This window comes from Dicentrarchus labrax, unplaced genomic scaffold, assembly GCF_905237075.1.
Source record: "Dicentrarchus labrax unplaced genomic scaffold, dlabrax2021, whole genome shotgun sequence".
Taxonomy (NCBI): domain Eukaryota; kingdom Metazoa; phylum Chordata; class Actinopteri; family Moronidae; genus Dicentrarchus; species Dicentrarchus labrax.
In genome coordinates, this window is record NW_026136721.1 from 28,159,852 (window position 1) to 28,184,944 (window position 25,093).

The 25,093-nt window shown below is 40.7% G+C and overlaps 1 protein-coding gene across 8 annotated transcripts in view; it reads right to left on the reverse strand.

Annotated features, from left to right (window-relative positions):
• lrba (LPS responsive beige-like anchor protein) overlaps positions 1-25,093 on the reverse strand; it is a 185,419-nt gene that overhangs the window by 86,793 nt on the left and 73,533 nt on the right. For all 8 annotated transcript variants that reach the window (XM_051384753.1, XM_051384755.1, XM_051384754.1 and 5 more), the window contains exons 34-36: positions 18,834-18,898; positions 16,641-16,749; positions 7,768-7,934 (exon numbers count right to left, since the gene is read on the reverse strand). In XM_051384753.1, coding sequence (XP_051240713.1) covers positions 7,768-7,934; positions 16,641-16,749; positions 18,834-18,898 — 341 coding nt within the window. The remainder of the gene's footprint in view (positions 1-7,767; positions 7,935-16,640; positions 16,750-18,833; positions 18,899-25,093) is intronic.

Consider the following 25,093-nt stretch of genomic DNA (forward strand, 5'->3'; position numbering starts at 1 on the left):
CGGAAGTTTTGTATAGTTTAATACTGCTTCACGTCTGACATTATGCTGGACCGCAGAGCCAGAAGTTTAGCTTGATGATACTGGTTTATACTGCTAATAATTTAATTAGACTTTCTATAGGCCCAATAAGCCCACATATAGCATAATCCATAGTGGAGGGAATTTTTTTGTTCCAATTCTGTTACGAAAATCTTTCCTCCACTGGGTATATTAGAATTTTTTATGAGTTGCAACTGCTATAACACAAAATCACTCAAGAATTAATACAATGCTCTATGTGTCCCTCCATCTATTACCAATATCTTATCACAAAGCTTACATACAGAACTCCCCATGGTCTTACTCTCTTAGCCTGGTGCTGAACTTGAACGTGAAGACACAGGGATGGGGATGTAAAGTAAATAGGTAGCAAAAATACGAGCTGAAGATCTATGAGTTAAGGATGCTCCTCAGTCTTTCACTCCCTATAGTGAGGACAGTGGTATATTATGTGGCTTTTTTCCTGCTTTGGTAGCACAAGAAATGCTGGATTCTAAAGATAAAGGCGATTTTTTTGGCAAATGGTGAAAGTAGCAAAATAAATGACCTGCTGGTCCCATGGTGTAATTACAGTGGCTGGAAGCATACCAATCTATCACAAGGAAGGGGGGGTGGGGGTGGCTGACACGCTGCAAAGGGGTTAGTCAAAGGAGATAGCCTTTGACTAACTACTGGCCCTGGACAATCGATACTGTGCTGATATTGCATCCAGGCAGAAAGGAGAAAAAAGCCCTAAAAACTTCCCAAATGGTTTTTCATTCAGATATTGATCAGCACCCTTTTATCATGACCTTGCTCCACCAAGGCCGTATACTTTCTTAAGGGTATATGAAACTCATAAATCTGAGAGTTGCTACAGAGTCACACTGGGCTGTGAGCAGCGAGGCAGAGAGGCAGCGAGGCAGGGAGGCAGGGAGGCAGGGAGGCAGGGAAGTAGGATGGTGTAATTGGTCTTACTGGGATGGCGGGCTTCTTTCATACTTCATAACAAGGATTCCATTACATTTCCAAGCTGCCAGGAAGAGGACGGACAAAACTGATGGTAAAAAAAAGGTAGAAGAGGATCTAGAGGATGTAAATGGGTTCGGGTAAACTGGTTAAATTGAGAAGCTCTTGTCGATTTTCACCTCGAGTTTCACGACTGTGCATATGTAATATATTTTACAAGCGGGGATGCCCCCAGAGGGTTCATCTGGAGCTTCTATGGAAAGTTTAAACTAATTTAAAAAATAAAATAAAATATAATATATATATATATATATCTATCTGGTAAAAAAAAATAAAATAAATAAGATATCATAATAAACACACAAATTAAGTAAGTAAAGAATACACCAAGCCATCACAACAATTATTGCAGGATCACTGTGTCATCCAGTTTAAAATCAATTTAAATGAAATTATTTGCAACAAGACAAGTGGTATCAAAACTACATGTATATATTATAAATCATTTCTACAATAATGATTAAAATCACCAGTTTTAACTTAACCACTTGCCTTTTTGTTGTCATCTTAAATGATCCACTGAGCATAATTTTTTCAGTCTTGGTCTACAGTGCAACACTTAACCATGCTAACATATGGACATCATCAGCTGTTAATATGTTCCACCATGACACTTTGTTACTATTCCTTACAGCCCCAGCCACTGTACTGTATATACAGTCGAGGTAAATGTTATCATTAAGGCTATATTCTAATTCATATCCATGAGCCAGGCTGCACGGTAGGGCCTTTGTGGCACGTTATTTTATGTAACTGATGGAATGCAAGTCTTGACTTGAACAGTCTCCCCAGAGATTTAAGGAACGTCCTTTTTGTCCCTGTCACAACTTTTCTGTCCCAGACACATGTCACTGCGCATGATTAATGAGGTGGAGGGTTTCACGTTAAACCCGTTTAAGGTCTTTGCCGTCGGAGACTCTCGTTTACAAAAGATGAACATAACTGAAGGCAGGCTCACATTGCTTCGTGCAGTATGTTTATGCTATATGTTTATGACTGTATCAAGGCAGATGGATGACCACAACTCGAGCCCGAGCTAATTGGTTTTGAAGTAGTCGAGATCTGGACTAAAGGAAACAACTGTCTCTGCTTCGGATGAGACAGGAGCTGTGGACTGCTACAGTTGCCCCTGCACAGTACATTGGGGCATGTTTTTGTTTAGACTGTAAGTATTTATAAGCAAAGCCAAAGCCATTATCAGTTAACCAGTTAAGTCGTGTACAAAGTAATGGACTTTTTTCTATGTAAAGAAGGGCTCTACTATTTGTTATTTAACAGCCATCCAGACATAAATTTGGTGAAACAAAAGGATTAGCAACCAAGATTAGAACATAAATAATAATCAATAGAAAGCTTGAAAAAATTACTCCAATCTGGTGTATAAATCCGAATCAAGAAAGACTGGGGATCCAGCTACAGTGTTTATTCCATTCCCAAATACAACAAAGGCAATCTGATGGTCAGATAAGTCAGCAGCTGCAGAGTTTTCCATCCAGCAAACAAGACACGCTCTCAACCTTTTACATACAGATTTGTGCAATCACTCATCGCTATGGTTTAGTATATACTGCAGCAAGAGGAAAGGATGTGGAAAAGAATTTCCCTGTCTTGTCTTTGTCTCCATCTCAACTTTTGATGCTTCAGTAACAAATATCTCTCTCTTGCCCTCTGTTCCATCCATCTCCCTCTCTCTCTCTTTCAGTCTTCCTGCCCCTCTCGAGTCGTGCATTTCCGAGAGTCAGTGTACTCTAAACAGTTATGTTCTTGTTTCCTATGGTTATAATCTCCACTGACGTGCTGGAGTCCCATTTCCTTTTTCAGCTCTGCGTGCACAATACCAGTGCAGCCGTAATGTACAGTGTGTCCATAAAACATACACGCGAGGCAGCGCAGACATTGTGCAGACCTCAGTTTTAACACATGCATTACATTCAGTATTATGTATCATAATTGTGATTTAAGTCTGGAATGAAAGCATACAAGTAGAGATGAATCTGGCTGCCGCTGTTTCTCATGCAATCATTTATTTAAAAAAATACATGAATGTCCACACTGTAGTAAGTACAGGTCCACGGCATGTTCGGAGGATAATTCATTGATTACTCGGAAGGGTGAAACAGTTGCAATCCAGAAGAGGAGGCTCACCTAGTGGGACAAAACTAACACGGCCTGTCAGGACTACAGGACAACGAGCAGTAGTGCTACGATTATAAGGTTGATTAATTGATAAAAACATTAACTTAAAGTCCTGAAAACCTACTGACTCGATCCACTTCTAAATATGATCAATTGATAAAAAACAAAAAAAGATTTCTGATAAAGTTTTGGTTATTTCGATAGCGAGATTGCTGTATTTGTGTTTTATTGATCTATCTGATTACAGTCGTGGGATTGTTTGTATATGTTTGATGCCACAAACCACACACACACAAAAAATGTGATTAAATGAACATCTTTGGCCATCGTACTGTCAGACACAAAAAGCTACTTGATTATGTTGAGTTGGGCTGTAGAAAACTGTGACAGACATCTTTCACTGTTTTCTGACATTCTACAGACTAAACTATAAATTAATTAATCGTAACAAAACAACGCAAAGATGAGCTGATAGAGAAAAGAACTGTTAGTTGCAGCCCTAATGGGAATCACTGCTTAGTGGTGGTGCGTGAGGAAGAGCATTATAGTAGTCTGTTTATGCATCACATATACTGCACTGTAGAGCTAAAACAATTAGACGATGAAATAATTAGTCGATCAACAGAAAATGAATGAACAATTTTCCATCAATTGTTTCAGTCATTACTTAGTAAAAATGCCACCAATCACTCACTGTAGTTCTAGGTTTTTAAATGTGAGGATTTGCTGCTTTTCTACATTTTGTATCAGTGTAAATTTAATATTTTCAGGCTTTGGATGGTTTAATTTAACAAGTAGTTTGCAAGTTGTCATGCTGAAATCTGTGAAATGGTAAAATGACAACGGGCATTTTCATAATTTTCTCACATTTTTTAGACTAAAGGAAACATACATAATCTGGAAATGTTCAAAAGATGAAGCGATAATGAAAACAGTGCCGAAGCAAAGGTAGTTGCGCACAAAGAAAAGGGGAGGTACTGGAGAATAATTGATTAGTTGATTAACAGAACATTAATTAACAACAACTTTGAAAACAGACTGATTTGTTTGTGTTATTCAAGCATAGAGTTTCCTAAATGTCCAGGGCATTTGGCTGTTGGTAGGACAAACACGCAAATTAAAGATGTAGATCAATGTTGAAATTGTAAAAAAAAAATAATAATAATCACAATATTAACTTATAATGTAAACAATTGTTAGTTGCAGCCCTAATGAGCAACAGAAACAGTATATACAGTAGTAGTTGCTCTACACTTACTCTGTTTATGTTTCACATACAATGCTTTATATATGATGGGGATATTATGTAAAAGAAATAATATATCACACCACCATCTGTATCATTAGTGGATAAGAAGGAAAAAACTGTTCTAACTGTGAATGTTCTGCTCCGGCTTCTTTCCCTCAATAGTGTGCTGGCGAAATGACATAGCACAAGATAAAATAGTAATGCTAATATCAATAGTTTGTCCATTACAGGTCAGCTAACTGTCCAGCGGAACAGTTACAAAGCTGTTCGTTTTCGATCTCACAAGGCCGATCAATACGGGGGCATACTGTTTCAATTTTGCCGGCATTGATTTTCTCTATAACACTCCAACCCTAAAGCATTCGTCTTTCTGAAGGAAGGATGATTTGATTTACTGAAGAAAAATTGGAGTGCACATCACAAAGATTTTTTGCCGGGCGGGAGTGTGACATGCCAAAAGATGGATGTCCCTTGGCTGGGAAGCCTCTAGCCTAAGGGCGTCCATTAGAGCAGTGGTGCTGCAGAAAATGAGCTGCTTATATGAGGGAGGAGGAGCAGAGGGAGACGAGTTGGTGCTCGAGGTGTGGTGTTTCGAGGGGGGGGGACTAGCTGTAGGTGAGGATTGTTGGAATAAACCAGGAATAAAAAGGACATTGGTGCTTTAAAAAGGAAAGAATAAGACTAAGTAGCAAAAGCCAGGAAGTACACCTAAACCTCTGCATCTTGAATAATGTTTCCATTTGCCTCAAACAGACTACATCAGTAGATTGTCAACAACAGCTTTGGTGCACACACTGCTTCTGCATCACGCTTCAACCTTTTCTCAGCCGCTGCCACCGTCCTTTTAGTTCCCCCGCTTCCTGCATCCAGAGTGAATTTCCATGGTACATTAGTCAGCCTATTAGAATGCAATAAAGAGAAAGTATGAAAGGGGAAAAAGAGGAGAGTAGTGTGCGTGTCCCCCGAGACTGTGAGTTGGCGTTCTCCATCATCTGCCCTCATCTCCCCTCTCTGTCCGTCGACTTTGTCTAGGTGTCATATACATGAAAGATGAGTCCTGACCCAAATAAACACCGTAGCAGTCTGGAAGCTCAGTGGACCCAAGCTCAAAGAAAGGGGGGAAAAAACTGGAGAGAGGTGGAGAGAAAGAAATTATATCTGCCAGTTCATTTGTGTATCTTGCTAGCTGTTCATTTGTTTTTTTTTCCTCTCTTAAAAAGACAGCAGGCTGACATGTTGTACACCTGATTCTCAAGGCACTGGGACTGAAATGTATGGATGAACAGGTAGTCGACCTATCTGTCTGGCTGTAGATCTGTCTTTGTCTTGACACTAGATGACAGACAAGGGCACAAAACGATAGATAGTGCCTCTGTCTGGCGGAGGGAATCCTCCCTGGACCCCCGGTGATACAACTGAAGTCGATAGTGAAACAAGAAAGAGTAAAAGGACAAGGAGTGAGAGAAAGGGAGAAACGAAATTGTATGTTGAGGAAGGAGAAAGGAAGACAGAGAGAAAGAGAGAGAACCGCAGAGGAAAGACGAAGCAGGGGAATGGAAAAGGGAAAATCACCTAACACCTCTTTTCTCCAGAGGCCAGGGCCGCTGTAAGCTGGATATTAAGACACAAATTGCATTCAGGCGGGTCACACTATGTCAGAAGATATTAGATGCCTGCCGTGAGGAAACAACAATTCCCATCAGCTTGTGAGAAAATAATATTTTCATTTTCAGACTCTTTATTGAATGGAAACTTTGGGGAATACGTTTTTATGGCATGTGAGCAGGCAGGCTTGGATTTTACACCCAAGCAACAAAAGGTCGTAATCATAGCTGCGTATTGTCTTTGTGTTCCTGGATTTCATTTTCACAGCTGGAAAAAGGTTGCGGGTTTCATTGTGTGTATCCGTCCTTCCCCTCTTGTCCGTATTTACAGGCAGCACACACTGCTGCCTGTAAATAATTAGGGAAAGAACATCTTTTATATTAGGATGCCTGCAGGTGTGCTTGTGACTTTTTTTTTTGTGTCCATCTTTTCCTTTAACTTGTTCTTTTTCTGGGGTTTGCAGCACCAGATGTTTCTCCTATGCCCGCATACCATGGGCTCTGGTGCGAAGCTGCACCACCTGACCTTCACAGTAATTGACCAAAAATATTGATGTAATGGCACAGGACTGATTGTGATTTATTAAAAGAGCGCTGCACTCCAAGGCCCAGTGCCAATGGCTCCCTGCGCCCATCGGCAGCCATTAGGAAAACCATCAATAGCACAACGGCATAAAGGCCCAGTAATGGGGGACTTTTCTGGCCAGGGCTCGTAGAGCACAATCTCCATAGTAAACAGCATACCCTTGTGTGAGCACACATGGAGATTAATAGAGAGCAAGGCAGGGAGATGGGATCAAGGAAAGAAAAATATGACAAATAATACACCCCATCCTGATATAAGAGGAAAAAACAGAAAAGGAAAACAAAAAAGGCAGCCAGAGATAGACTCCTGATCCAATAGCAAACTAACCCTCGCCAGACGAGTCTCTGGAGAGTTGGTTCAGCCTAACAAGCGTGAGCCAGCGGCCGTCTCTCCAGCTCACCATTACACACTACCTGCACAAACAGCCATCATTAGGGAATAGCTGCATTGGATTCTGCTGCCTATTTGGTGAAACAAACACAGAGGATAGGGTTCCCTCTGTTCTTAATGGGAGCGGAGCTGTTTCAATCGCTTTCATCTCTCTCCAGAGTCAATGCATCATTCAACCCACAGCTGACATTTTCACCTTTGCAAATCTAATTTAATCAAAGTCATGAGTATTGGGGGATGAGGAAAGATTATGATGAGATTAAAACCATTACAGTGGTTTGAATAATTTGAGGCTGAGAAAATGACATGCTTGAACACGGTTCATAAAAAAACAAAACAGGTGCATCCTCTTGATTAAAAGGCTTTCCTATACAATGGTTCAATTAAGTATCACTGTCACTTACTGTCTCTAAGATATCCTGGCATGTGGGGAACATTATTTTTGATCATGAAGTGATTATTTCTCATTTTTACATTTAACCCCCCCCCTGCAAAATCTGCCATGTAGAAAGAATGGATTAAACATGTGCATAATGTGAAATGCAGCATGTGTATTTAAGTGTGAAGCCGTGTGACTGAGCAAAGAAAACATCAACAGAACCACAGATTTCCTCCCCCCCATTACAATAAATTCTAAAACATAAAAGATAAAGTCTATAAACCACCTTACTTAAATGTAAAATGGCAACTTCCACAATGAGCACAGTTTGCAAGATCTGTTTTAGTCTTGTTTTTTGACACATGTTTTGTTTTACCTTATGGAAGAGCTTCCCCAGGCTCCATGTTTGTCAGTGAGGATGTTGACTATTTTCTGGATGAGCTGTGTAGCTGTCACATGGTCGCGGTACTTGGCTGCCCGGATCAGGTGGTCACACATTTTCTCCTCATCTCGCTTCTCCGCTGCGTACTGAGCACAGTTAGACTGGCAAAGAAGGAGGAAAAAAAACACATTACACATTCTGCAAGTGAAGGCGTCACAAGTATGTACATTGAAAACACATGCACAAATGTGCCAAGAGAGTATATAAATCATAAAATGTGTTAGCATCTTGTAAATAACATATACAAAAAGAAAGGTTTATAGGAGGGAATGATACAGACCCTAGGACAACAGTGTTTTCACATATAGAAACTCTACTCTGAGTAGAACCAAATGAAAAGCATAGGGTCATTTCTGTCCTCGTGTCATGTTGATTAATAACAGTGGACACATATTTACTAATGCCCTCCGGCACACCAAATCACACGATACCCACAATGCACAGGGAGGACATTTTTCTCTGTCGGAATTTGTTATCAGAATGGGCCTTTGAACTCTGCAGCGATGGTAAAAGTAAAACACCTTCTGAAAATAAAGGCTATAATTTAAAACAGTCTTTGGTGTTTTCTAATCTCGGTTTCAGAATCAATTTCAATTGCAAACTCGTGACTTACTTTGAAAGTATGGTTTCAAAGTTATATTCTTACTGAAGGTGAGCACGAGGAAAAGGAGGGGAAAAAAACATGTGTAATGGCTAGCCATACAGATCATCATGCTCACAATGATGCATTTGTGTTTTCTTCTGCATGCTATAAGAACAGCAGCTACAGCAAATGGCTGTGGTATTAAGAACAAAAGCTCATTCAATTATTAATGCCGTTTCGGTTGTATAGTACTCTGCTTATCAAATTAACCTTAAACTAACCCATCGGTACAACAGTCATACAGTGAGTATTAGCCCAGATGCACGGCTGAACAAATGCAACCTGCTTTTCCAAAGTTACCAGTAAAGCGCTTTATAATGGGTCCTCCTCTTCAATTTGAACGACAACATTTCATATCTGACAGAAAATCTATAGGTATAAATCACATTAGAGGGGCTTTTCTGCAGGCCACTGGGCCTTAATTATCAATCTATGTCTCTTTGTGTGGCATTAAAGTGGGCCTTGACCTTCCAGCGTGCTGACCTGGAAGCAAAATAAAGGGAGTCCTGAAAAGGAATTTCTGAGTAAGTGTTTGAAATTCTCAACCAGAGAACGCGTTGCTTTGCTTGTGTGTGTTGCATGTCCATTAATCTTGATCAGTGGCACTGAAGGCAAGCGAAATGCTGGACCAAAGGAAGGGATTGGTACAATTCTAGTTACAGGGTGAAATTATTGCATAAGCCACTGTAATGCCACACTTTAAACAGAAAACAATATGCTAATCTGGGACAACAGAGAAACATTTCCAATAAACTGATACATTATTATAGAAATCATTTTCTAAATAATTTCCCCCCAAAAAATGGTTTTGTGTAAATCCATATCCATCCTTAAGCAGATGTAAGTAGCATGCCTATAAAGAGTCCATTTCCATCTGCCCCTGTCTGAGACATGTAAAGTCTGCAGTACTAATCAACAGTGCTGGGTTCAAACTCATAACCATAAACAAACACTTCATCACCTGTGTGTTGAGCCTGCCCAAACACCCAAACCCTCCATGCTGTAATGGGCTTTTCTCATATCCAAAGCCAAAGTCGGCTACAGGAGAAAAGGCCAAATTCACAGACTCACCCCTAAAATAACAACCAAAAGAGCTGAACACATAAGTAGTGCCATTAAAAGCCAACGTTGGATTTGCTTGTAAGTGGAAAAGACAAGTCACTGTTAATTCCGGGGGTCATTCCGTTGATGTGAAGTCAGAAAATATGCCGGGGTATTATGAAGGACTTATTATGTTATGTTATTATGAAGGTTAAAGCGAATAACTAAATCTCCCAGTTGGCACCATCCTGTATTCACTTCCATCCAGGTCGACAGACAGGATAAAGGGAAGAAACTAAAAAGGGGCATTTGGGTATTTTCAAACAGACTGTTCTTTCTTTCCTTTCAAGGAATGTTGAGGAAACATAAGAAGTAAATTAAAAGTATCTGTTCCCATTTGCAATTAGAAACATGCCTCTTTTGGAGTGACTGAAGCAGTCTGTGTGCATATTTTGACAAGAAAATAACTATAAAAAGACATGGCCAGAGAAAAGCACTTCCATTCACCGAGTTAAAAGAGTGCAGCTGAAGAAAAGGGATGTCAGACTATGCTCTGTTAGCTTCATACCCAGACAGCCACCAGGGCACAACTTGCTGGCAATGAGACCGTTATGACTTGCGACACTGTAATCATGGGCAGCACCTTCCATTACATGGCCCGGCTGACAGGGTCGGCCGGTGTGAGCGCCTGCTCTGCTGGGGGAGACAGCTTGGTGAAGACGAAAATGATAATGGCTGGCATTAATCGAGTCAATTACACTGAGTCGTGTCTCCCACAATTCATCAACAGTTCAAATAAATAACTATGGATGTGTGTTGGAGTTTGGGGAGGAAATGGGCTGCTAAGGAAGTGACTGGAGAGTAGACAGAACAGTAATCATCTTTAAAATCACATAATGGGACCAAAATGGCAACTTGCACATACAGAGACAAGGCTTTGAAACACATGAATTTTAATACCATCGCTGAACCTCTTTTCGAACCAGAGGATAACACACAAATCAGCTATTTGTTGCCAAAAATCGTTGTTGTGGTTATCACTGCCACTCGCTCGTGTTTTTGCCATGCTGATTCTACAAATAATAAGCACAGTGGTGGTCGTGTTGTAACAGTGTCAGCCTTATTTAAATGCTGTAGTTGTTGTCAGATGATGCCTCAACTCCCCTCCTCCTCCTCTCCCTCGCTAGGTTGAGAGGGTTAACCAGTATAATAGGCTGGAGAATGGAGGCTCATTAGAAGATATCAGCCCTATGTTTATCAATTAGAGTGACAGAGAAAGGTCTAGTGGTGTTGCCGTGCCACAGCGAGGCCTCAACACGCCGACTGACAAAACCAGGGTCTCAAGCATCTGTCGGAGAACAGGGGGAAGAAACCAAACCAGCAGAGATGTTATTAAAGCGCTTGATTTGCAATGTCTTGACATTGGTGGCACATCAGGGCTACACACTCTCCATGGCTAGGCTATCGCTCTGCGAGAATCTCCAATTTCTCACATCCGTCGACAAGCACTCCCAGAGGGTTTCATTTACAAACGGGCAGAGAAACTGTCCAGAGGAAGGCGAGACATCAGGCTTGTCCTTGTCTGGTATCAGAGAATGCAAATACACTACAAATAAATTCCTCCTGGAACACAATGGGGGTCTTGGGAGACAAGAGGATGAAATGAGAAAAGAGGATGGGGGTCGCTAAACAAAAGTAGATGCTGAACCAGTCCACCAATTGGTTTCAAAGAGATTCTTTTGCACTTGATCTCTTGCCCTCGAGTTTTCAAATTGCAACATAAAATGTCACCAGGGGAATTCAGACAATGGGCTAGGAAAGAAACGAGTGAAGGGAAGAGGAGGAGGAGAAAAATGAGGGCTTAAAAGTACAATGGCGAACAAAAGTCACCAAATGACAATGCTTGACAGCCACTTCAATTCTGAAATGATGCCCCTGTCATGGCGTGCTCCCAAGTATTGATTTTTTTTTTTTTCTCTTGGAGCACAGAAGGGGAAAAAAATAATCTAATCCAGTTGAAACAGATCCCTGCTGCTGGCACTGGCCCATTGCTGGCGGCCATCAAGGTTAACGCAGGCGCAACACTTAACAAAGTATCTCTCCTCTCCTCCTCCTCCTCTTCCTCCCCCTACACTGTCTGTGGCTGATCTTTAATGGACTGGTCACCATGCTCAGCTGGCAGCCTCTTCATCTCTCCTACCCAGAAACCTCTTTTCTCTGCAAAACCGCATCCACCTTGCGCCACATCAGTCTGCGTTGCTGCCATCTTTTTACGACGACTCCAGCTCAGCTTCAAGGTCATGCCACGTGAAAAATCATATGTGTTAAACTGTCGTCTGGAGGTGAAAAATAGTCAAATGAAGGAAGGACCTGACCAGATGAAAAATACACATCCTCTGGATTGGCGGTTGCCTGAAATCATGAATAAAAGGGTAGTGGGACTACGCTCAGGTAGAATCTGAAAACAAATCTGTGCCCACAATATAAAATGTAACTAATAAGTAAAATGTGTAGAAAGCCACATAACAAAACAACACAGAAGTGTGCTCTGCATAAGCTAGAAAACTAACATGGAGTGTTTTATTCTGAATTATGAGCTCAACTTCAGCTGCTCAAAGGAAAAAAGAAAAAAAATAACCAAGAGAACATTCTCTCGCTGACTAAAGAGACTGTGTCAAAGGAAACCGTGGAGTAAAGTCATATTTCGGGGTTAGCTGGTCACACATAATGATGGCAGCTGCGGAGGAGTTACCTGGGGACTTCATTACGCGGACAAGTCAGTGGGACTGAAACTACTGTTCCCCGACCATCTTCTGCACCACTTCTCCGATTCCATCTCATGGTGAAACAGTCCATGTTGTACAGTAAAAAAAAACATAAGCCTTCTACCAAGAAAAAGATGCTATACACTTGGACAAAAGCAGCATAATTTATTATGAGATCTACCACTTTTTTTTCTTACCAGCATATGAAATTTCTCACTCGTTGCCTTTTTGAAAAAGTGGTGACATCATGATGGTTGTGCAACAATGCCATCACAAATATAGACATGTTTTTTTTTGTTCTCTCATTCTCCTGACAGCATTTTTGCCCATAATGAGGTGTCCAGGCATCCAGTCCTGCTGACATACTACATTACAGTTGCGACAACTACATGACAGCAAGCTACAGTTGGTGGCAGCTATCAGTCTGAGTGCTGTGAATGATGTGGTGTAAATAGCCTATGGGAGTTGTGGTTCTCTGGCTCTTTCTGTGTGTGTTTGAGTAACCTTTGTTCAGCAGACTGCCTCTGTTTTAAAAATAAAAGTAATTCTCTTGAACAGCTTTTTGTGGAATCAGTGACCTGATCCGCCTTCTGGTTATATTCAAATTGGGATGTATGCAATAGCTTAGATTAGGGGAGTTCTGGACCTAACTTGAGCCATTACAGTACATCCTTGCCCAGGCTCTCTCTCTGATACTCGGCTCTGGGATGCACAAGCTTCCAGAGACCAGTGCTATGATAATAGAACATAATGAGCATCAGCTCAATGTTAATGTCATTAACGTGAGAAGAAGGACCAGATCGTTTTACAAGCTCAGCAGAGGGAAGACAATGACGCCAAGCACTAATTAGCTGCTATCGTCTGGCTTTCACAGGATCTCTCAGACAGTCAATTCAATTACTCCATATAACAGCCGAGGATGAATCAAGGGGGTATATAAAAAAAGAAAAAAGACTGAGCAGAAGGGAAGAGTAAGAAAGAATAGAAATGGCTTGGGTCTTGCTCACTCTTCCCTATCTGGACCTTCTTATCTGCCCTTGTGCCCCTGAGCACACCACATTTCATCCCTAATGAACAACCCCATAAAAAGAGAGAGTTCGATTTCTCTCTCCTCCTTTCTATCTCTTGGGCTCCCCTCTCCTTCCTGCTCCTCTGGAAGATATCACAGTCTATCATTTGCTGTGCTGGGCGGCAGCATCCGATCTGTAGATCTCCTTCACATTAAGGATCCTTTTAGATAGAGAACCCTAAAAGGTAATTGGATTTCCCCCTAGTTATCTTCATCTGTTTCACCCTAAGTCCACTGTAATAACTTACTCTCAGGGCTAGAGATAACTCAATTCTGTCCCACAGAGAGCAAGTGAGAGTGTGAGTGAGAAAGAGAGAGAGACAGCAAGAGAGAGAAAGCATATGTTATGTCTCTGAGGCAAACGGGTATCTAAATCCTCCGCCTTCACAAGGATATGAACTCTGACAAGGAGCAAACATAAATTTGTTTTTATGTATTGAATTATTCTCTTTTCTGGTGCCTTGGTTGACATTCGCTGCTGCCATTTAACTACATGAGCTCTTAAATGCAGAATAGTGTAGTGAGGGAGGATGCAGATTATGTTCTGGCAATTGATGCTGTATGACTTAACAAACCTCCTCACTTCCAGTGTAACACAATGACAGCCCAAATGAGTCATTTTGGACGCCTATTTTGAGGTTTATTTCTCACAAAACAATAACCCAACCTATAGTGTCACCGCAACACAATACAGGGGAACAACGCTTTTAAAAAACTGGGACATAGCTGGAAATTATTTCAAAACCCTCCACCCCCGCCCTCAGGGGGGATGTTTCATTGGCCTGTTATTTTTATTGTGGCAGTGCAAAATGAAACCGTCGGCTCCAGCAGGCTCAAGCAGAGCTTGTATGGAGGCAAAAATCAATACAGCAATATCAGAGCAAGACTTATCAGGGGTTCGCTTCTTCTCAGAGGTCACTGAGGAGCAACTGCATTTAAGTGGGGAATTCAATTGTGAAACATAGTTTGGGACGAGCTATGGTGGGTATCTGATTAAGGACGGATAGAAGATTGCAAAGGTAGAGTAAGTTTCAAATGACAGCAAGAAAATACAGCTAATGGAAAGTTATAGCTTTCCATTTGTTGTATTTTTGCAGTCAATTGAGTGACAGTTGATGTAACTGATAGTACTGCTTCATTTGGAAATTTAACAAACCCTGACCCTATTACACAGTATTGTCCTAACAAAGGCCCACAATGTCTTAGAAACAATATATTACAAATATGACTATAGAAAGAAGGGTAGAATAATTAACCATTAATGCCTCAGCCTTTGTTATGTGCACTCTCTTACCCAACATGCATGAGACTATTAATGTCATATTTCATGCACGCTCATAATCAGACATATAAAAGTATGCTTACTAAAGCCTTATGTAGAATTAAGTACACCTACCAATGGTATAATGGTTTTGTTTTGTTTTTTGGTCATTTTTGTGCAAAAGATTCAGCTAAAAGAAAGACAGTAATAGACAAAGAGAATACACAGAAAACAAACAAACAGGACTAACAACAACAAAAAAGCAAAACAATCAATTTGATTTGGAGAGCTTGGGACAGTCTGTTACATACAATGACGAATTACTGGTTAGGAATCAGGAACTAATTCCTGGGAGTTTGTCTGACCATGTCCCTATCCCTTCTCAATTTCTCAGAGAGAGTGTGGCCTGCAGCCACAGCAAGAGGCTGAGACAGAGCAGGATCATTTGGGGCTGTCGTGGGCATACTTGCTGCCAGACAGGCAACATACTCTGAGCCATTTTTACTTCTGCTGCTCTTGTGTCAGATGTAGACAGCTGTCTAACTTGACATACTGTACATGCACTTTGGCAAGAGCACATACACTTGTGCACCTTTTCATAAAGTGAGAATGCAGTTGGATAAAATATGTGATACATCAGCCGAAGTAGAAGTTAATCCAGCTCCAGCAGTCTGTGTTGATAACGATAAGGTCAGATCATGTCAGATAATAATGTGCAAATGACTGACACTTGGAGCAGAGTGAGTAATAAGGGTTCACAAGAACAGGATGCCAATTACACAGAAAGGCAGCCTATCCAAGAAAGAGAGCAAAACATAGCAATCACAGACAAAATTTTGATGTGCAAGAGTTGTGCCCCCACCCCTCTGATTGACTTTCAACACTCTTCAGGGATTTCACTTTACCCGAATGTAAGAGAGACCCTTCCTTGAACCTTAAAAAAAAAAAACACATCACATTTTACTGTTAAGTGGGGGCTGAGGGTTGGGGGTGGAGGTGGTGGGTTTACACACAGTCAGCCCTTCAGGCCAGCACCTCTCAGGTCTGTCTGCAGCTTTTAGTGCTGGCAGGTTCCTGAGAAATGAGGGAACGAGGGAGGGATGGAAGAGAGGGGAGAATGCCATATTCCTGTCACTGGCAAAATACACCCCCAGCGGGAGTATAATGGACAGGATCTCAGCAGGACAGGAAATGATTTTGGTGAGATCTAGAAAGCAGAGGGGGCGGGGGGGGTTAGCAGAGTTGGACTGGGAAAGGGGCAACGAAGGGTGCCCATGGGTCAGGATAGAGTTGGCCCGGCAGCTACACGTGAATGGCAACATTTGTGCTGAAAACTCGGTAGGAAGAGGAGGGGGAGAAGTTATGTTTCAGGGGCAAGTCTGCAGTGAGACGGAGAGGCACAGGGATAAATTAACACTACACAATGTTTGGTTAGTGATATATGCCAAGCATGATCTCCAACTACTTCAGTGTGTATTTAAGTCCGTGTGTTTTTTGTTTGTGTGTTCACAATTAGCACAGGGTTATGTTTGAAAAGTAAACATTTATCCTCTGGGTTTGCTGTGACAGATCTTAAAACTTGATGGACAAGTTTTAAGTAGTCATTGGATCAGCTCCTCTATGCTCTCACTGACTGAAATATCAAAACTATTAAACATTTCTATCAAAGGAGTCTCAGTGTACGAAGGGGCCTAAAGCTACAAATGGACTTTATTGTCTGAGCTTAGCAAGTTTTTAAACTTCCTCTAGATCTCGCAGGAGGAAATATGACAGATGAATTCTGCATGGTCAACATTTTGTTTTTGGCACAGAAAAAAAAAAAGTCTGTACTGGAATCTTTCACTAGCTTGATCTTATAATCTTCCCTAATTGTTCCGAGCCAACAACTATAATTGAAACCAGTACCTTTTCCTTATTATTTTTTATATATATATATATATATCTAGCTGTATGGTATGTGTCTAGTTCATTTGGTTCTCATGCCCGCGTGTCTGAGGCAAGGGTTTCCAGAACTGTGCAGCATCTTACCTCAAACTCTGCATGTTTATGGATGTCTTCAGCCCTCTGTCGGCTAAGGATGAATTCAGCTTCATTAGCCACACGAACCAGGTGGTCCTTCATGGTGTGACTCAGCAGCCTAGGGAGAGGGCAGATGGACATCAGCCCGCTGGAATACTGCATACATGTATTTATAATTATTTCAACTTTTTATAAAAAGGTATATGGATGTCAATTTATTTGAGTCAGAGGGGAAAATGTCAGACAGATGTTTAGCAATATCATGAAATCTAGAGCTTTAGAGTATCTAAAACATGTGTTTAACACTGTGATATCTGGTAACCTAGAGAAGGAACAGCCATGTAATATCCATAAAATGCTGAAAAAGAGCCGTGTAAAATAAGCAGAAAATCTAATTTGGAAACAAAACAAAACCAGATAGATCCTTTAACTGTGGTGCAGGTGCTAATTGATTTGTTAATGATATACATCTGACAGACGGGAGGATCTCTGCCCATGTTGCTACATATGTAGTCTACCTCCCTCTTCTTATCAGTGTTAATGAAACATGCATGTTATGTGTATACGTGTATGTCAGTGTGTGTGTGTGAGTGTGTGCGTGTGTGTGTGTGTGTGTGTGCAGGTCGAAGAAACCTCTCTACAGCCCTAAAGGTCAGGACTGTGCAAAGTGGAACAATAACAGACTAGGGGCCAGAAAGGAGGGCTGGGGCAAGCTGGGACTGACTGTGTGGTGGGGGTTTAGGGGGCAGGGGATGACTGTAACCTAAGCCCGCTGTTTCAGCACAGGGCAGCAGGGGAGCGGAGGTGCTGGGGCCTCTGCAGCCTATATGGCCCTGTCGAGGCACCGCTATCAATAACCGAGCCACTGCCCTTCTTTATGGCGCTCTGCAGTTAAGACTGTACATATGGACAAAACAGACATAGTAGTTTTTTTTAAAGTGCATGTTTTTAGTGCACATGTATTCAAATCCTCTCAAAAAAAATTTGAAAAAGGGAAGTAAAACACTTAATAAGTAAGTAATAAGTAATATAGTACTCATAAGTAATATAATAAAAGGTCTCCCATAGGGTTCACCAAATTAAATTCAAGACTTTTTAATAAAAAAAATGTTTTAATAACACACTAAATTTAGTATTTTATATATTTAATCTTTATTTATTATTATTTATTATTATTTCTTTATTTAATCTGTTTGATGGTCATATTGGCCAGAGTATGAAAGTATGAATAAAACCCAGTAGAGATGAAAGAAATCCCTTTTTATTGAGTACTTCCCTAATGACATAATTAAATGAATTTGACCTGGAACCAGATAAGCACAAGAAATCTGATAGATGTATTAAACAATCCTAGATGACGCGCTTCCTAGCTACTGTAGCTAGCAATAGGGACAGTGCTTCTAGGTCTGATGGTGTCGACTGAACTTCCACAAAACAAAGACTGAACAGCACACTGTCAAACCACCTGTGATTTATACATGCATCAGATCAGCCTCTTTAAAGTGAATAACAAATCCTGGCCTCTATAAAGAACTCATAGGACTACATCGCTTGTCTCATTAGCATTACTGTGGATTAGACTCTGCCAATTCTTAAAGCTGAGGATCAATAATGGAAAGTGTGGCCCTCTAAATCTGAAATTGATGAGTTCTCAGACTAATAGGAACTGATGTTGGAATGAGAGAGTCTTATTAGCAAGAGATAGGGAGGCTCATATGTCGGGATAATTGAAAAACAGACAAAAAACAAAAGACAGCAGCAGACAGAAGAGATGATTACAAGGAGATAAAGGCTCCACCAGGAAGGCATAAACTGACAGAGGGACAGTGGGAAATCAAGAGCGATTTCCCAAGTGTCACTAAGGAACCAGCGATCAGAGGCCCTGTCACCTTCTACCTAACCTTTCTCTTTTTCCCAAATCCCTCTGGGATGAGCAGGTATTGAATGGAGCCTTGAACTCAAGGATCTTCCATCCTCACTCTCCCAAGCTCCTCTTCAACCCCCAATCATTGATTGTTGTCCAGAATCTTGAATAGCCACCCTATCACAAGGGCCTTGGGGATCTTGGGGGGCCTGAGGGACTGTGATTTGATCCGGGAATAGTGAAATTGGAAAGTGGCTGGTGTGTAAACGTCGGAAAGATAATGAAGAAGTGCAGCTGTAAGGAGAGAGGACAGTACTTAGCAGGTCAGTGTTACCTACCTGCCTTCGTTGACCAACTCGATAAAGGCTAGACCTGCGTTCTTCTGGATGGAGTTCTGCCATTCCTGCAAGTGAACACAGACAATATCAATGAATGTACTGAAATAACTTCACAAAAAGGTATAGAAAGTGTATTTTACACATAGTCCAGTGAATCTCTTATGACACAGAATTATAAATTGGGGAATAATCTGCTTCATTTGGACATAAAGGTAATGCTAATACATTTCTCACCACCTTTTATGATATATATAGCTAAAAAAAACAACTGAAGCAAATGGGATGGCATTGGCTGTGTGATAGTAACCTATGGTCTAAAAGCTACCAAGCTTAGCTAAGTTTAACAACGTAGGAGTCCAATAATTTCAAAGTAAGTAAAATTCAGACAATTATTTTTAATCAATTTATCTGTCAAATTTTTTTTTTCATATAATCATCACAATATCCTGACCAACAGTCTTCGTCAATGATCAGCGTACAATTATATTAAAAGAAAATCTGAAAATTCTGAGGCAATTTTGCTTAAATAATCACATAAATGATTAATCGATTTTCAAAATACTTGCAGGTTAATTTTTCAGTCAGTCAATCAAGTAGTTTAGTAAAATTCTTTTTGAGTTCCAAACTATTCATACTGTAAAAGGATGTAGAAAGCCATTCCTAGGTACGCTCTGGTAACTCTGTGGTTTAGGTTCCATCTATAAGCTTTCCTGCCAGTACAGCCCCCCTTAATATCATACGAAACATCTAAAAAAAAAAAAAGGTATACTGGCAGCTTTGGTCAGCACCGGCTACATAATCAGCTGGCAAACTAGTGGAGAGGAGTGAAAGATCTGTGTTGAGAGTGCATTTATCACAAGTAAATACACAAATTTCCTCCTCTTTGACTAACGTTATGGTTCAAGGTGTCAGTCTAAACAATCCAGCCACAGCCGTGTGTGACTTTAAATCCTCAGCTTCGAAGGGACAACGAGAGAAGGGAAACTCAGCGGTCATCATCTCTCATGTTCTGTTCAATATTTCAACACCTTCAACACAACCGTCAAAAGAATAATAAAGCAACAAGGTCATGGGGCCTGTCTGAACCTCACAGCGCTTTTTCCCCTTCTTCCTCTCAGGGGAGATGGAGAAATATGCAAGAAAAACCTCAAGTTAGAGACCTAAACTACCAAACTACTCTTTTAAAAAAATCATTAATCACTGCTCTGAGTCACCAAACATTCCACATTATTCAGCTTTTATTAAAATGTGTCATTTTTTTTTTGATAAATGTGTCATTTTAGTAGAGGTGAAAATAACCATGAAACACATTTTATTCAACTTTATTTCAACAAAGTGCCCGAAACAACAGATTTTAATTGAGTTAACACTTTCATTGAGCTGTGAAACAACTATGAAGTGGTAGTCATGCAATGTGTATGCGTATCTGAGCATAAACGTTTTAAACTCTCTTGAGCTGATAGAGGAAACTGTGTGTTTATGTAGAGACTGGCCTTTCAGTAAACCTAGAGAGCCCACAGGGACGAGGATATCAGTGCTACAAGGAGGAAGAAAAACTATCAATTTACAAGAATTTCTATCACACATCCAAACATATTTGTTCATATGTGATGATTTTCAAAACCATACAACACACAAATCCATCAGAATCAATCACGCACCAAGCCAAGAGAAACCATTCTTCAGAAATGCCTGTGCACTATCACACTGTAACCAACTGCACGTCATTCAGACAACAACCTCACACTTAACCTCAATTCATAACTGCTTTTTGTCCTAAAGGACCATATTGGCATTGATCGTGTTTACAATACATTCCAAATAAAGAGGGCACAGTGGGAATAAGACTCTGGGCTTGGGAGTGGAAACAGTGTTTTGGAGTTGAGTACTGGCAGAGGGTTTTTGCGGCTGAAGCTTGCTCTAGAGGAAGTGTGTGAGAGTAGCCTTGGGGCCCTCTAGTTTAAGCATAGACTGTAGTTGAAGGACATTAAACATGAGTGCTAGCCTGTGGCTGTGGGGATATTCCAGAGCGGGCCAGACTGTTCTAGCTGGATTTCAAATAAACACCACAGGAAGTGAGGCCATAAATAGAGTCGTGCGCTCTGGAGAACCAGAAAACCACTGACATTAAATTTTCTTTATGTGATTTCTTTAAAATACTTTGACTTTGACGGCGGAGGCTTAGAATTTAACATAAAACCAAAAGCTTCTTCAGCAGAAATAAAAAGATTATCGCAAAACGGCAGCTCGGAAACGGCTTTGGTCCTAAATTGGGTTTGACGAACGGCGTAGGGGCTATTGGCATCTCGTGGACACAGACAAAGGTGATAGCAAGACTAATGGTGTCATTATGGGCCAAGAAATGGCTCTTCTAGTTGAATTAAAAAAGCAATGACCCTGATCTGAGGGACATCTCCCGGTGACAAAAAGGAAAAAGGGACAGGTCAGTGATAGAATATTGGATTTTGGCTGCCCTGGTCAGCGGTGTCACAGCTTTTATGGCCGCAATAGGGGCCATGACCACGGCACTCCTGATGAGTAGATACAAACAGCCATTTGTGACCCCTCACCTTTAACCTGACCTCCTAACAGATGATAGGACAGAAAGAGAAGGCTGCCCCTCGATCCTGATCGGAAATCTTGGCCAGTGTTTAATACAGCCAGTAGGGACTGCGCTTTGTTACTTTTTTCTTTTTTGCGTGCGAGTATGAATGAAAGTTTGAATCTATTCATGGAAATGCCTGTCTCAATCTGAAGTCAATAAGACAGCTCTGTTTGGTCTGTGTTCCATGATGATGGCATTGAGTCTAAACACACATGCCATGCACTTCCGTCATTACAGCTGATTATCCATAATCAACATCTAAATATACCACTACCACTAGTGAGAAAACACAGACCTCCTGAGCAAAATCGCCTTTCAAACATCAAGCTCGCCACAACACAAGGAAAACATTTTCCAACACTGAAGAAAGAAATGTCTCGGCTCTCCCGAAATAATAAATAAGTCAGTTGTGCTTTTCAGTGGCATCACTCATAATCACAAGTATTTGTTGATTTGAAAGGCTATGGGAATACAACTTTAGATGAGACGACAAAAGCATAAATCCTCATGTCAAATGTGGCAGTGCAGCAGAAGCAAAATTAAAGAGACTGAGAGCTACTGATTCTGTCTTTTTTTTTTTAAACAGTTACACGTATAGGAGGTTGATTACAGGAAGACATAGAAAAGGACTGCAAAAAGACAAAAGGAGATGGAAACAAAATGCACGTTGAATTAATTGAATTAGAGTAATTCTGTCAGTGACTGCTATAAAGTTAAAGTTCCTATGGCATATCAATAACAGGTGGTGGCACATCTTGACATGTTGAATTAAACCTTTGTGCGCTGATGGCCACAAAGAGAACAGACAAGGAGACAGTTTTTTTTGTAGCCGTGTGACCCAAATGTTTATGAAAAGTGATCTTATATCAACAATGACCAAAAAAAGAGCCCATGTGTGCAGATGAGTAAGACAAAGACAAAATTAAATCACTTTTACCATAAACAATAAAATATGTTATTCATCATTTTCCTTTGGACTGATTAATGCAGAAGTTAAGTTGTTGCTTCTTCATGCTGCTGTGTCTGAAAAAAGGCGTGCATGTGTGTGTATGAATAACTTAACTGTGTCTACTCTAGCTTTCAACAATCCACATGTGCGTGTTCAGATGGTATCTGCTTAAAGAAAAACAGACACTCATATTGGTGTTTGCGTGATCAAATTCACAACTGAGGGAATATTTACTGATGTCAAAATATTTATACTGCAGGGTCTCCAACAGCTTCATGGACTCACACTTTCATGGCTACACTAACACAAAGTGAAAAAACAGGACGTAACCCCCCCCCATACACCAAACACACAAACCAAAAACATGTTAGAAGACTTGCATGAAAAGTATGTTTAAGTGGAATACAGTATGTTTAACATGGCAGAAAAGGATTTTAAAAAAATGACTCCTTCTAAACTTGTAACAAATCTGGTATTTGGTTCATACAGTTTAACGTTGGTGGATTTTAATGATCATACTTAAACTGTGCGCAGCTGTTTCAGTTCCAAATGGAACAGATGTTCAATTCTAAATGAGAAATGAAATCAGCACCTCATCCAACAATTTAATTGTTAGATGACTTTTCTTGGTGCCAATTTATTTATTTTTACTAGAACTGTAGGTCTAGATTTTATGGTGCAATTTACTACAACAGCATTCTGTATACTTTTGCAACACTACAAAATGTCACTGAAAACCTTGACCTATATAAAGAGTGGTTTATAATAATGCCGATTGAAAATTGGTCTCTTTGCCTTTCTAATTGCAACAAACCTCACTATTTGTTTTTCTGATTTCAATCTCAATTTTCTGAGCTTTTAGTTGATGATGAAACTTCAGGATAAAGTTCAAATGATCTCACTCAGTCAGTTCTTCAGTAATCTGAAGAATACATTTGCCAAATGATTTAATGTATAGGGATCAAACCACTCAATTGATTCATAGGAATTAATCAATTTACTGTTCTCGTAACTGGAATACAGTTCAGGCTATTCTTGACGCCATGAGTCAATAGCATCAAAAGATCTAATGTAGGACAAATGTTTGGATATCAGAGCACATGTTTGGCCTTAAGCACTTTGAATTGCCTCGTTGTTGAAAGGTGCTATACAAAGACATTTGCCTTGCCTCTCCTTACCTTTTAAGTAAGTCTTTATTTCTTTTTTCTTCGCTTATGACAGACTACATTTTGTGTGTTGCATTAGGTAAAATCAAAAATCTGTATCTCATTGTTGTCAATGTAAAACAGACAGGTGAGGAAAGGTGCAGCACAGACAGACAGTACTGTTCGTCTTATACTGTAGTTATTATATACATTTCCTGCCAAATTCATAAAATATCCTCACAGCAAATGTTAGCAATTTTGTGTGGGCCAGTGGCTGGCTTTGCCGACTATTGAGAAAGATGCATTCAAAACTAAGAAAGTACATCCTGAAGCACCACAATTTTTCCCAGATATAAATACTTAGACAAAGCTGGAATCACAACTCACCAAATTGGAATAAACATTATCTATGGGAACACCTCTGTAAAATACAGTGTGTCATTAAACAACTGGGCCTGTCAGTATCACCTGCTTGCCTGTTCAATACCTCAATATCTTTGTGTCCCCTCAAGGATGGCGACTAATCTAAACAACATAATATCATGATGGCCAAAGTTACTGTATACAATGTCAAAGTAAAAGTATGTCTGCATTTCTACATTTATGATTGGGCCTCTGAAGATCAGGAATGACAAGATTGAAACCTCCTCCAGCAGGATAGCTGAAAGAAGATAGCAGGGGGAGAAACATAAGAATACATTCCAAGGTCCTATAAAGTGGGACCTGTCAAAAAAACATTATATTAACAGTGCCTGTCAGGAGGAGAGGGCTGTGTCAGTGAAAATCATTTATTTGAAACACGATTACATGTTGTGTATAAATAACCAACTATTAATGCCGCTTGAGGCCCTCCAGTCCCGAGGCACTTGAAGCCAGCTCACAGTAAAACCGGCTGGGAGCCAAATTAAAAGCCACTCAATTTTTTGGGGAGTCTCCTGTCTGATTCTCCCCTCTCAGCTAGACTTCACTTCCTGTCAGGAAGCCCCCCATGACCCCCACCTCCTCCAACACAACACGCCCCGCTGCCCCCTCTCTGGCTGCATAGCTGGCAACGATAGGGAGCCTGCAGAATTAAGTGCCAGTTGGTGTTACTGTGTTTTCTCTATGTCTCACAGGAGAGTACCTTTTCAAAGAATAAACAGAATGATATTATCCTCTGAACTACATAGCGATGGCAGGGACACTGAGCCGCGTGGCATGGCTGTAAAGGGGCACTGGAGCAGAACACAGGGTGAGGGCGAACAGGGAGGGAGGGAAAAATAACACTTTGATTTGCACTGATCTTGAACCTTGTGTGCCTGTTTAACTGCACAGTGGGGTGTGGGTCTGACTGTGAGGAAAATGATGGGGAAAGTATTTTTGTCCCCCGGTTTCATCACATTCCTCGCCACTTCTCTCACCTCTCTCAGCTCCCCAAGTGGTTCATACAACACGGTCTGCTCTTGATCCATCAAAGCCTCACTTATGGGGGAAAAGAGGAAATATGTCCACTGACAGATATAAATTACTGTTTAGCAATTCAAACATCGGACTCGACTTTCACCAACATAACTTTCCCAAA